This window comes from Sander vitreus, chromosome 4, assembly GCF_031162955.1.
Source record: "Sander vitreus isolate 19-12246 chromosome 4, sanVit1, whole genome shotgun sequence".
Lineage (NCBI taxonomy): Eukaryota > Metazoa > Chordata > Actinopteri > Perciformes > Percidae > Sander > Sander vitreus.
In genome coordinates this window covers 37,886,308-37,898,807 of record NC_135858.1, presented here as the reverse complement: position 1 = coordinate 37,898,807, position 12,500 = coordinate 37,886,308, and the positions used below count along the sequence as shown (strand labels likewise).

Below are 12,500 nucleotides of genomic sequence, written 5' to 3'. Positions count from 1 at the left end.
CTCTGCTCTGTACATTATAACATTCTAATTAATAAGAAATAGTAAGTGGGGTGGACTAAAAGCAGCTGCACACCGAGCTGATAATCAGCTGTTGGACAGTCTGGGAGGTCGTGACTCGAGGCTGTTCAGTGTGTTCGTGCCGTCGTCCGTTGGAGGAGCTGTCGGCCTTCATTTGGGCCGACCTGACATGCTCAGTCGTAGACGGGGCAGTCGGGACTCACCCGGAAACGGCGAGCAGGATGAGCGTGACTAGACTCTCTCAAAATCTGACGAAGATCTTTTAAACTGACTGTTGGAGCCATTTTATTGGCAATCAGCGTGTGACACTGGGGGTGGAAAAGTTTATTTAAATGTGGCCTAATTAGTTCAGCTGTGTTGCGCACACAGTGGTTGACCGTGGTTACGTGTACGATAACGTGGTGAGATTAAAAGAAGAATTATTATTTTGTTTGATTATTTTGCTGTTTACTTAAAATAAACAGATTGCCGTATCCAACGTTAAGTTTGAACTCTTGGACAAGTTATTCATTGGCAATTGTTGTTCAAATACCTGCATCTACACCGATGCCACGCGTTAATTACCGACCAAACAAAGGAACAAATGTGCGCCAACACTGACCTTTGTTGATCTGAAATGAAGACAGATTCAGCAGCTGCACGGCCTGTTTCTCTCTTCACATGTTTCCAGAAACACGTTACGGTGAACTATTTTAGGACAATATGAGATCGTATTCTGAACGAGACGCCATGATGGTCGGGGAGCAGCCAGACCCACGAGACGCGTTCGTCCAATCAGCTGCCGGTTTTAATTTTTTGGGCGACAATCCAGATGAGCGCCGCCTGCTGTTATGGAGACGTATTACGTCTCGTCTCTTCGGTGTTCTGAGGAACTTTTCGACCAACTCCGTTAGACTGATCAGCCCAACTGGCTTTTCGTCCAACGGTCGGCCGTCGCCCGGTGTGTAGCTGCCTTTAGTTTTGACCAATCTTACGGGGTGTACCGTGTGCAGTCATTGAAAATAAGTTATTTGTTATGTTCTTCACAGAAAATGAGCCAAGGCCAATGAGTTTGAGTTAGAATAAATAATAAATAGCATTTTTTTTTACATTGAAAATGGGTCCCACAGACCCGACCACCACCCAAGGGCTAAAGGTGGGACACATGAAAGAATCAGTTGTATTTGTTAAATATAATCACATGAAGTAGAACTGCAGTAAATTCAGCTAACACTAAGAATGAGTCAATATGTGGGCCTTTGTTTTGTTGGTGGGTGCACAAGGACCTGCTCAGTTAATAAAACGCTTTAAAGGAAAAGTTTAATTCGTTCCCAGTAAAACACGTCACAAGTTTGGAGTTCAACTCAGGTCATGAAATATTTTGGGAGATGAACGGTTCTGACAACACTGACGCCCATTTGGCTTTACATCAAACTCAACGAGCTATCTTCCAATGCTTGTTTTAACCATTTGGGACAAGCATAAAATAAAAATATTTTTTAGTCACCACAGAGACTTTGTCCAGATGGCAATGTGCTTTTTACCCCATCTTAACATTCATCTTCACAGACCTAAAAAGAAGTACTGATAAATTACATTGAATTGTGTATATGACAATTTCATTCCACTATTTGGTCCAGATCATAATTTAGGAGATCAAAAAAACTTAGATTTCTGTTCATATGATATCCGGTCATGCTGGTGTTGATGTACAGCATACAAAATACATAAGTTAACAGAGAAGAAATAGACTCAATTAAAAAAAAAGGAAGGAAAGAAAGAAATAAGGAAAGTAAAATGCTAAATAAACTCCTTGCACATGTACAGCACACCATGTATACATTAATATGCTAAAGATGGGAGGGTCTCTGAGGTCTATGACCCAGCTGTTCAGCATGTTTCAACATATGGCAAGCCCTTTCAACATTTATCAGTAGTGGTAATAGCAGTTCTAGACATCAACAATTGCCTTTTGACTACGTGGGATTCCAAAAAAAACCTACCATGAAGTCTCGTAGACCACCAGCCCTCGGGGGGTCTACACACAGCACAGCAACACCTTTTCTTCCTTCTGAGTCTGACCTTCTCAGCGCCACCTTTCCCTTTTCTTTTTATGCTTTCCATCATTAGACCCACACACGGTCTGTTAACGTTACCGATAGACTTCTAAACGTGACGAAGAATAAAAGAGGTGTTTGATGGCTTTACGTCATAGGCCGACCAGGGCTATTCCATTTGGGTAGGGGCCTCTCAGTGATCCCCCTATATTTCAGAAAATCCCAGACATGGGTGTGACCGTTGTGATCAGGCCGCCGTCTCCTGGGCCTTGGCCGTGTGGAAAGCTACAAACTTAAAATGAAAATTCCCAAACCGGCAAGTGTCAGCAACATCTTTGTTATTAAACGTCGTCGAGGTAACATGAGATCTGGTGAAGTGCTGTCCCAATCGCATTTCTACCTATCTGAGCCAATGTGGCCTCACACACTCCCTCACTCAGCACCTGAGATCCATTAAGTCTGGGAGTCTTTAGTCCTCAGTCCTCAGGGCCTCCATGTCCATGAAACCCCAAACATTTGGCAAATAAGTTGAAGTTAACAGAAACAAAGACAAAGCAAACTTGCAGGGGATGAATACGTGAAAGAAAAAGCAAACAGAGAGTCGATGGCAGATACCCGTAAAATCAAACAATCAATCCGGGAGCTGAAGGATTACATCTATGGAGAAATTAAAGGTGCCCTGCCACACGTATGTCATCACTTCGTGGTAATGTCTGAAGGTCTACCACTGACTTGTTTGAAGCCATTCTAGCGTGGTTTATAAAGCCTGCAGGAAGACTCGATTTGTGCCAGATCTCATTAATATTCAACAAGCTAAGCTGCTCGACTCTGATTGGCTAACAGCTAGCCAATGAGAGCCTGGCTATGAGCATCCTTTACCCAGTGCTGGGTTAACTGGGCGAGCTCATGAATAGTAATGAGCTCTTTTGAACGCTTTTGTAATTGGCTTATTTCTGTTCAGTAGCTAGAGCTGACAGAGGAGGGAGCTGCTCATTTTCACATTCACCACATAACACAACACGCTGCTGCTAGGCTTCTTACTAGATCAAACAGGCGTTACCATATCACCCCTCTACTCCCTTCACTGGCTTCCTGTAACCCACAGCAGTCATTCCCAAACTGTGGTCCGAGGGTACTGCAGGTGGTCCGTGGAAAAGCAAAATAAAATATAAAATAATAGTTTTTTAACCTTCATTTTACCAGGAAATTCCCATAAACTTAAACTAATGTTTAACCAGGAGTACGCCTACTGTGTTTTCATTAAATGTGTATCGGGCCAGAGGCGAAGAATGTTGTCATGATCACATCACACGCAGAGCCTTTATAATCAGTTTATATGAAACAAACTGATTTAAATGATAAATGGAATGAATAAGGCCTATTATTATTTAGTTAGTTTCTTGATCTCGCGTTTCTGAACTGTTTTGCAGATGTGCTGTTAAGTGGACAAACTCACATAGCCTACTTTTTGAGGACTCTGAAGATTAATAATCCCCTAAAATCGCCAAAGGTTTTGAAATTTTGACTATAACCAAGTGTTCTTATTACTGTATAGATGTAATACTCCACTGCTATGGAAATGAGCCTGTTGTTCAAATGAACCTGATTATACCCTCGGGTGATTGAGTCAATAAATACATTAAATATGTGGCAGTAGACCTTCTTTTAACGAGCCTGTTGTACCGATGAGATGACCAGTTATAGTTGTAGTGCTAGTAGGCCTATTAAGAGGTGCAGATTAATTCAGGTAGGACTGTGTGTTGACATATTTTATTATGTGTATTATGAGGTGGTCCACACACACAAAACGTTTGAAAACCCCTGACCTACAGGATCCAGTTCAACATACTCACCTTAACCTAAAGGGCTCTACGTGGTCAGGCCCCGGATTATCTCGCCAACATAACTCACCTACACACCCCCTCCCGCTCTCAGGTCTGTCAACCAAAACCAGCTATCCACGCCACGCACTCGTCTGACATATGGGGGGGGGGGGATAGAGCCTTTGCTGCTATGGCACCCAGACTAATGCTCAGCCAACCAGCATTAGGTTGGCTGAGCATGTGGACTGTTTTAAGGGACAGGTGAAGACTTTTGGGTAGCCTGTGTCTTCTATCTATTGGTAATTGTATCTGTTGTATTTGTATTTTATTCTACTGACTATTTTTACTATGTTTTATTGTCTATGCACATTGTAAAGTACTTTGTGACGTTGTCTGTGAAAAGCACTGTATAAATAAAATGTACTTACTTACATATGGACCTAACATATTTCAAACAATGCAAAAATGGTTTTGTGTGGCAGGGCACACCAGGGTTAATGTGGCCCAGGAAAGGGAAGTTTGGGGTCCGGGAAAGGGAAGTTTGGGGTCCCCTGCTGGAGCTGCTACCCCCGCGACCCGACCCCGGATAAGCGGATGAAGATGGATGGATGGATGGATGGATGGGCACCTTTAAAGACTTCAGAGCGGAATTTAAAGATTTCCGAGCTGATACAGAGCAGGACATTAAGAAAATAACGCAACAAACAGAGAAGTTACGACCAGATGGGGAGACAATGAACACGAGAGCAGGGTGACTTGGAAGATACAAAACAGAAGGATCAGAAAACATTAAAACACCTCAACAGCCGTGTCATTGAGATGGGTGACCAGATGGACTATATTGAAAATAAGTCCAGGCAAAATAATGTGTGCCTTTACAACATTAGGAGGGCAGAGTGAAGGGAACGACATAACTGCTTTCATGCAGAAATTATTTAAAGATGTTCTGCTCATGGAAAATGAACCCCAAATCACATTGTGTGGGTATATGAAAGGAAAGGGACTGGTTCATGAGACCAATTATTGTGTATTTCGCAAACTACGATATTAACAGAGAAGTATTGAAGGCGGCCTGGACGAAGAAAGAGATCTTTTTCCATGGCACACGCATTTATCTGGATTATGAATTTACGACTAAAGTGAAGCATTTGATGCAAGTCTGGCCAATGCTGAATGAAAAAATGTGCTCTGTGTTGGAGGAACAGTGGGACAACAGATGGGCCAATGGGACGACGGATGAACCCACACCTTAGGTCACAGCAACAAAGCCATTGTCTTCGTCTTCTTCTACTACCTGTACAGCATTTCACATCAAGTGTGCAAGCAGGAAAGGTTTGGGCGAGGTTAAGTGAAGGATGGAGATCATTATTATTACATCACTCTGGATGTTTTATGATTCAGTTGGCAGAAGAGATATGGAAAGATTTAATATCATGTCAAGTAAAGTTAAAATCTGATGTTTGAAAGAGGTGGGGGTGCTAGTAGCTCAGTCAGTAGGGACTTGGGTTGGGATCGAATGAGTACAGGCAAAGTAACTCGTGACATTACAGTATAATTCAGAGAATTACCAGAGACAACAGCTCTTCCTCTCCCAGGGAGATGAAGAAACCTTGATTACCCGTTTTTGCTGCTTTATTTCAGAGACAAAGCTTGATGCGTTTTGACAAGAGTCAAAAGAGGTTTCGGGGGGGCTTGTTTATCGCTCACAAGCATGACTGTCTTTTGTGAAACACAAAACCTCTGCAACACAAAAGTTTCAAAACCTCTGCATATGACACGGAATAACCCTGGATTGTTTTAATTATTTTTTCTCAGAGTAAATGCAAGCATCCCGTCCTGAGATCGGAGGCGTATATCATTTTGACATGTGGGATCATCTGTAAACAAAAAACAACTGTACACTACTGTCTATACTGCACTATATTTCTTGTCCTGTCTATACATTTCGTTGTCTTTGTACTTTGTACTAATCTAATCTGGATGAATCACAGCTGATTCCTTTCAGATGGACACATATACTTTCTGTCCTTTAGGGCGGCTCCGCCACTAATCTCTCTGAGGAGAATGTGACACGTATACAATGCCTTGCAAAAGTGTTAACCCTGTACACAGGGGACATACTGCTACTACTACTGTACACAGGGGACATACTGCTACTACTACTGTACACAGGGGACATACTGCTACTGCTGCTATACACAGGGGACATACTGCTACTACTACTGTACACAGGGGACATACTGCTACTACTGCTGTACACAGGGGACATACTACTACTGCTGCTATACACAGGGGACATACTGCTACTGCTGCTATACACAGGGGACATACTGCTACTACTGCTGTACACAGGGGACATTCTGCTACTACTGCTGTACACAGGGAACATACTACTACTGCTGCTGCTGTACACAGGGAACATACTACTACTGCTGCTGCTGCTGTACACAGGGAACATACTACTACTGCTGCTGTACACAGGGAACATACTGCTACTACTCCTGTACACAGGGAACATACTACTACTGCTGCTGCTGCTGTACACAGGGAACATACTACTACTGCTGCTATACACAGGGGACATACTGCTACTGCTGCTATACACAGGGGACATACTGCTACTACTCCTGTACACAGGGAACATACTACTACTGCTGCTGTACACAGGGGACATACTGCTACTGCTGCTGTACACAAGGAACATACTGCTACTACTGCTGTACACAGGGAACATACTGCTACTACTGCTGTACACAGGGGACATACTACTACTACTGCTGTACACAGGGGACATACTGCTACTACTGCTGTACACAGGGGAACATACTGCTACTACTGCTGTACACAGGGGACATACTGCTACTACTGCTGTACACAGGGGACATACTGCTACTACTGCTGTACACAGGGGACATACTGCTACTACTGCTGTACACAGGGGACATACTGCTACTACTGCTGTACACAGGGAACATACTGCTACTACTGCTGTACACAGGGGACATACTGCTACTACTACTACTGTACACAGGGGACATACTGCTACTACTACTGTACACAGGGGACATACTGCTACTACTGCTGTACACAGGGGACATTCTGCTACTACTGCTGTACACAGGGGACATACTACTACTACTGCTGTACACAGGGGACATACTGCTACTACTGCTGTACACAGGGGACATACTACTACTACTGCTGTACACAGGGGACATACTGCTACTACTGCTGTACACAGGGGACATACTGCTACTACTGCTGTACACAGGGGACATACTGCTACTACTGCTGTACACAGGGGACATACTGCTACTACTGCTGTACACAGGGGACATACTGCTACTACTACTGTACACAGGGGACATACTGCTACTACTGCTGTACACAGGGGACATTCTGCTACTACTGCTGTACACAGGGAACATACTACTACTGCTGCTGCTGTACACAGGGAACATACTACTACTGCTGCTGCTGCTGTACACAGGGAACATACTACTACTGCTGCTGTACACAGGGAACATACTGCTACTGCTGCTGTACACAGGGAACATACTACTACTGCTGCTGCTGCTGTACACAGGGAACATACTACTGCTGCTGCTGTACACAGGGAACATACTGCTACTACTGCTGTACACAGGGAACATACTACTACTACTACTGCTGCTGTACACAGGGAACATACTACTACTGCTGCTGTACACAAGGAACATACTGCTACTACTGCTGTACACAGGGGACATACTACAACTACTACTGCTGTACACAGGGAAAATACTACTACTACTGCTGTACACAGGGGACATACTGCTACTACTGCTGTACATAGGGAACATACTACTACTACTACTACTACTGTACACAGGGACATACAACTACTACTGCTGTATCACAGGGATACATACTGCTACTACTACTGCTGTACACAGGGGACATACTGCTACTGCTGCTATACACAGGGGACATACTGCTACTACTCCTGTACACAGGGAACATACTACTACTGCTGCTGTACACAGGGGACATACTGCTACTACTGCTGTACACAGGGGACATACTACTACTGCTGCTATACACAGGGGACATACTACTACTGCTGCTGCTGCTGTACACAGGGAGCATACTACTACTGCTGCCGTACACAGGGAAAATACTACTACTACTACTACTACTGTACACAGGGGACATACTACTACTGCTGTTGCTGTACACAGGGAACATACTACTACTACTGCTGTACACAGGGAACATACTACTACTACTGCTGTACACAGGGGGACATACTGCTACTACTCCTGTACACAGGGAACATACTACTACTGCTGCTGTACACAGGGGACATACTGCTACTACTGCTGTACACAGGGAACATACTACTACTGCTGCTGTACACAGGGGACATACTGCTACTGCTGCTATACACAGGGGACATACTGCTACTACTCCTGTACACAGGGAACATACTACTACTGCTGCTGCTGCTGTACACAGGGAGCATACTACTACTACTACTGTACACAGGGGACATACTACTACTGCTGTTGCTGTACACAGGGAACATACTACTACTACTGCTGTACACAGGGAACATACTACTGCTGTACACAGGGAACATACTGCTACTACTGCTGTACACAGGGAACATACTACTGCTGTACACAGGGAACATACTGCTACTACTGCTGTACACAGGGAACATACTACTGCTGTACACAGGGAACATACTGCTACTACTGCTGTACACAAGAGCCTTATCCCCCACTCAGAGACCTTCAATTGTTGCGTGACATTGGCCTACTGAACCCAAGACTTCATCATATTTTGGATTGACCTTGAGTATTTGGTCAGTGAGCATCACCTGTTTTCCTTTGATGCTAGCATCACATCAATTATTATATTATTATTATTATTATTATTATTATTATTATTATTATTATACGCTTGACGACTGTGGGAAGAACCATCCATTCTCTTACCTGTCGTAGAAGTCTTCTCTGTAGTAATCGTAGTCAAACTCATAGCCGCTGGGAACGGAGCACAAAAGCACATAGTCTCAAAACAATAATGCAACACAATGGTTTTGCGGTTGATATTTTCATATAGAAATGCGAAAACAAAAAGACAACAAAAGCAAAAATTACAAAACCAACTGTGTGGGAGAGGCAAAGAAACCACTACATACTCTATTTCATCCCCAAGGGAAGGAAAGAGAGAAATAAACCTGACAGACTAAATAAAACCTGGCAACAGAAACTGAGTTCTCGAGAATGATGTATAGTACGTTTAATGTTTTCTGACACATTTTACAATAAATAATTCATTTTACGCATGAAGTTAGCCAGAGGTTTTTCAACCAAAGAATGGAAACCTTGTATTTATGTAGCTGTAAACGATCTAGAAATAAATACTGTCCTTCACTGAAAACCTATTTCTAGTCATAGTTCCATTATCTTTATTGTTACTATAATTGCCACTGGTTATCATAACAAGTGATGTAACTATTATGAATCATATTTCTCTATATCTGTATCAGTGTCTCTGTGTTTTCCTCACCACTGTCCCACTAAATGCTCTTGGGGGAATTGTTGGGTTTTTGTAAATTATAGCGTGTGGTCTAGACCTCTCTATCTGCAAAGTGTCTTCAGATAACTCCTGTTATTTCTTAAAGAGCCCATATTCTGCTCATTTCCAGGTTCATAGTTGTATTTTAAGGTTGTACCAGAATAGGTTTACATGGTTTAATTATCAAAAAACTCCATATTGTTGTTGTACTGCCCAGCTCTCTCTCACTGCTGCAGATCCTCTTTCAGCTGGTCTCTGTTTCAGCTACAGAGTGAGACCTCTTTTCTTCTTCTTCAGTACTATCTTTGATTGCACATGCTCAGTAGCTCAGATGTAGATCATGTCAGCTAGCTAGCTCCATAGACAGTAAAAGAAAGGCTGTTTCTCCACCTTCAGTCAGTTACAAGGCAGGATTAGCTGGGAGACTTCTTCTAAATGAGGGCGCACATGGAAGTAGTTCTTTTGGAGATTATGGTGAACTGGTGTGTGTTGTAGCAGTGCTTTGCTATTGAGAACGAAGTAGCATGCTAGCGTTAGCGTTAGCGTTAGCATGCTAACGCTACGAGCTAACAGTTGTGGTTAGCCACCTCGTTTCGGCTTGTGACGTCACAAGCCGTGCCGATTTTGACCTGCTGACCCAGAGACTGAAGGCAGGACGAAGTCTGTATGCGTGTGGAAGCACCAGAGACACAAAAGAACACCCCAAATCCCTGAAAATGTGTTTTTTTCATAATATGGGCTCTTTAAAACTATAAATACAAGTGAACTGAAATTGAATTCATAGTGACAAACCCTGAAGAAATGATCAACTAACTCTACATCTTTACGCTTTAAGCTACTTTTAGTTCATTGTTTTGTTCTCACTCCCAACTAGTCAAATACTGATGTAGTATGAAGAGCGGCAATGATAGCGAGTAGTATGAAAGAGCAAAAATCTGCATAAAGAGGTAGGTTGGGTGGTGGACGGGTCAAGAAATGACGCTTAGGGTCCCGACCAAGCGCGTTGAAAAATGACGCCAAAGGAGTACCCAGAATTACTCGAAAGCCCCCCGCTACTGACATTAGCAGTAGCTCAGTCTGTAGGGAGTTGGGATGGGAACTAGAGGGTCGCTGGTACAAGTCCCCACGGACCAAAGTATGGTGGTGGACTGGAGAGGTGCCAGTTCACCTGGGCACTGCCAAGGTGCTCTTGAGCAAGGCCATCGACAGCTGCAGATCCCCCCTCTCTGACATCTCTCCATAAGTGCATGTATAGGTACTGAGCATGTGCAGCCCCCCCCACTCTGACATCTCTCCATTAGTGCATGTATAGGTACTGAGCATGGGCAGCCCCCCCACTCTGACATCTCTCCATTAGTGCATGTAGAGGTACTGAGCATGGGCAGCCCCCCCACTCTGACATCTCTCCATTAGTGCATGTATAGGTACTGAGCATGGGCAGCCCCCCCACTCTGACATCTCTCCATTAGTGCATGTATAGGTACTGAGCATGGGCAGCCCCCCCACTCTGACATCTCTCCATTAGTGCATGTATAGGTACTGAGCATGTGCAGCCCCCCCACTCTGACATCTCTCCATTAGTGCATGTATAGGTACTGAGCATGTGCAGCCCCCCCACTCTGACATCTCTCCATTAGTGCATGTATAGGTACTGAGCATGGGCAGCCCCCCCCACTCTGACATCTCTCCATTAGTGCATGTATAGGTACTGAGCATGTGCAGCCCCCCCACTCTGACATCTCTCCATTAGTGCATGTAGAGGTACTGAGCGTGTGTGTAATGTGTGTGGTGAAAAAGATTATAATTTCCCTTACGGGATTAATAAAGAATAAATTGTTGTTATTTCTTGTTGAGCCTTATTCAGCACTTGGTTTTAATACTTTCCAAAGTGGAGAAAGCTGACTCACAGCCGTTAGTCAATCCAAACAAGGTCAATATGTGTCGTGGTTAGAAAAGGGAAACAGTGCCAGAAAGTAGCAGGTCAGTTGCTCTCCCTGCTGTCATCTCTCTCACATCTCTCTCACATCTCTCACATCTCTCACATCTCTCTCACATCTCTCTCACATCTCTCTCACATCTCTCTCACATCTCTCTCTCTCACATCTCTCTCACATCTCTCACATCTCTCACATCTCTCACATCTCTCTCACATCTCTCTCACATCTCTCTCACATCTCTCTCACATCTCTCTCACATCTCTCACATCTCTCTCACATCTCTCTCTCATCTCTCTCACATCTCTCTCACATCTCTCTCACATCTCTCTCTCATCTCTCACATCTCTCTCTCATCTCTCTCACATCTCTCTCATCTCTCTCTCTCATCTCTCTCTCATCTCTCTCTCATCTCTCACATCTCTCTCATCTCTCTCTCATCTCTCTCTCATCTCTCACATCTCTCTCACATCTCTCTCACATCTCTCTCACATCTCTCTCACATCTCTCTCACATCTCTCTCATCTCTCTCACATCTCTCACATCTCTCTCACATCTCTCATCTCTCTCACATCTCTCACATCTCTCACATCTCTCTCATCTCTCTCACATCTCTCTCATCTCTCTCACATCTCTCACATCTCTCTCACATCTCTCACATCTCTCTCACATCTCTCTCACATCTCTCTCACATCTCTCACATCTCTCACATCTCTCTCATCTCTCTCTCACATCTCTCACATCTCTCTCACATCTCTCTCTCATCTCTCTCACATCTCTCTCACATCTCTCACATCTCTCTCACATCTCTCACATCTCTCTCACATCTCTCTCACATCTCTCTCACATCTCTCTCATCTCTCTCACATCTCTCACATCTCTCACATCTCTCTCACATCTCTCACATCTCTCACATCTCACATCTCTCACATCTCTCTCACATCTCTCACATCTCTCTCACATCTCTCTCACATCTCTCACATCTCTCTCACATCTCTCTCTCATCTCTCTCTCATCTCTCTCACATCTCTCTCACATCTCTCTCACATCTCTCTCTCATCTCTCTCACATCTCTCTCACATCTCTCTCTTTTTGTCTCAACATTGGAAACAATCGATTTG

The 12,500-nt window shown here is 43.8% G+C and overlaps 1 protein-coding gene across 1 annotated transcript in view; it reads right to left on the bottom strand.

Moving 5' to 3' along the window:
* raly (RALY heterogeneous nuclear ribonucleoprotein) overlaps positions 1–12,500 on the bottom strand; it is a 41,768-nt gene that overhangs the window by 17,647 nt on the left and 11,621 nt on the right. Inside the window, exon 3 of the mRNA XM_078247595.1 lies at positions 8,860–8,907. Within this exon, the coding sequence (XP_078103721.1) occupies positions 8,860–8,907 (48 nt within the window). The remainder of the gene's footprint in view (positions 1–8,859; positions 8,908–12,500) is intronic.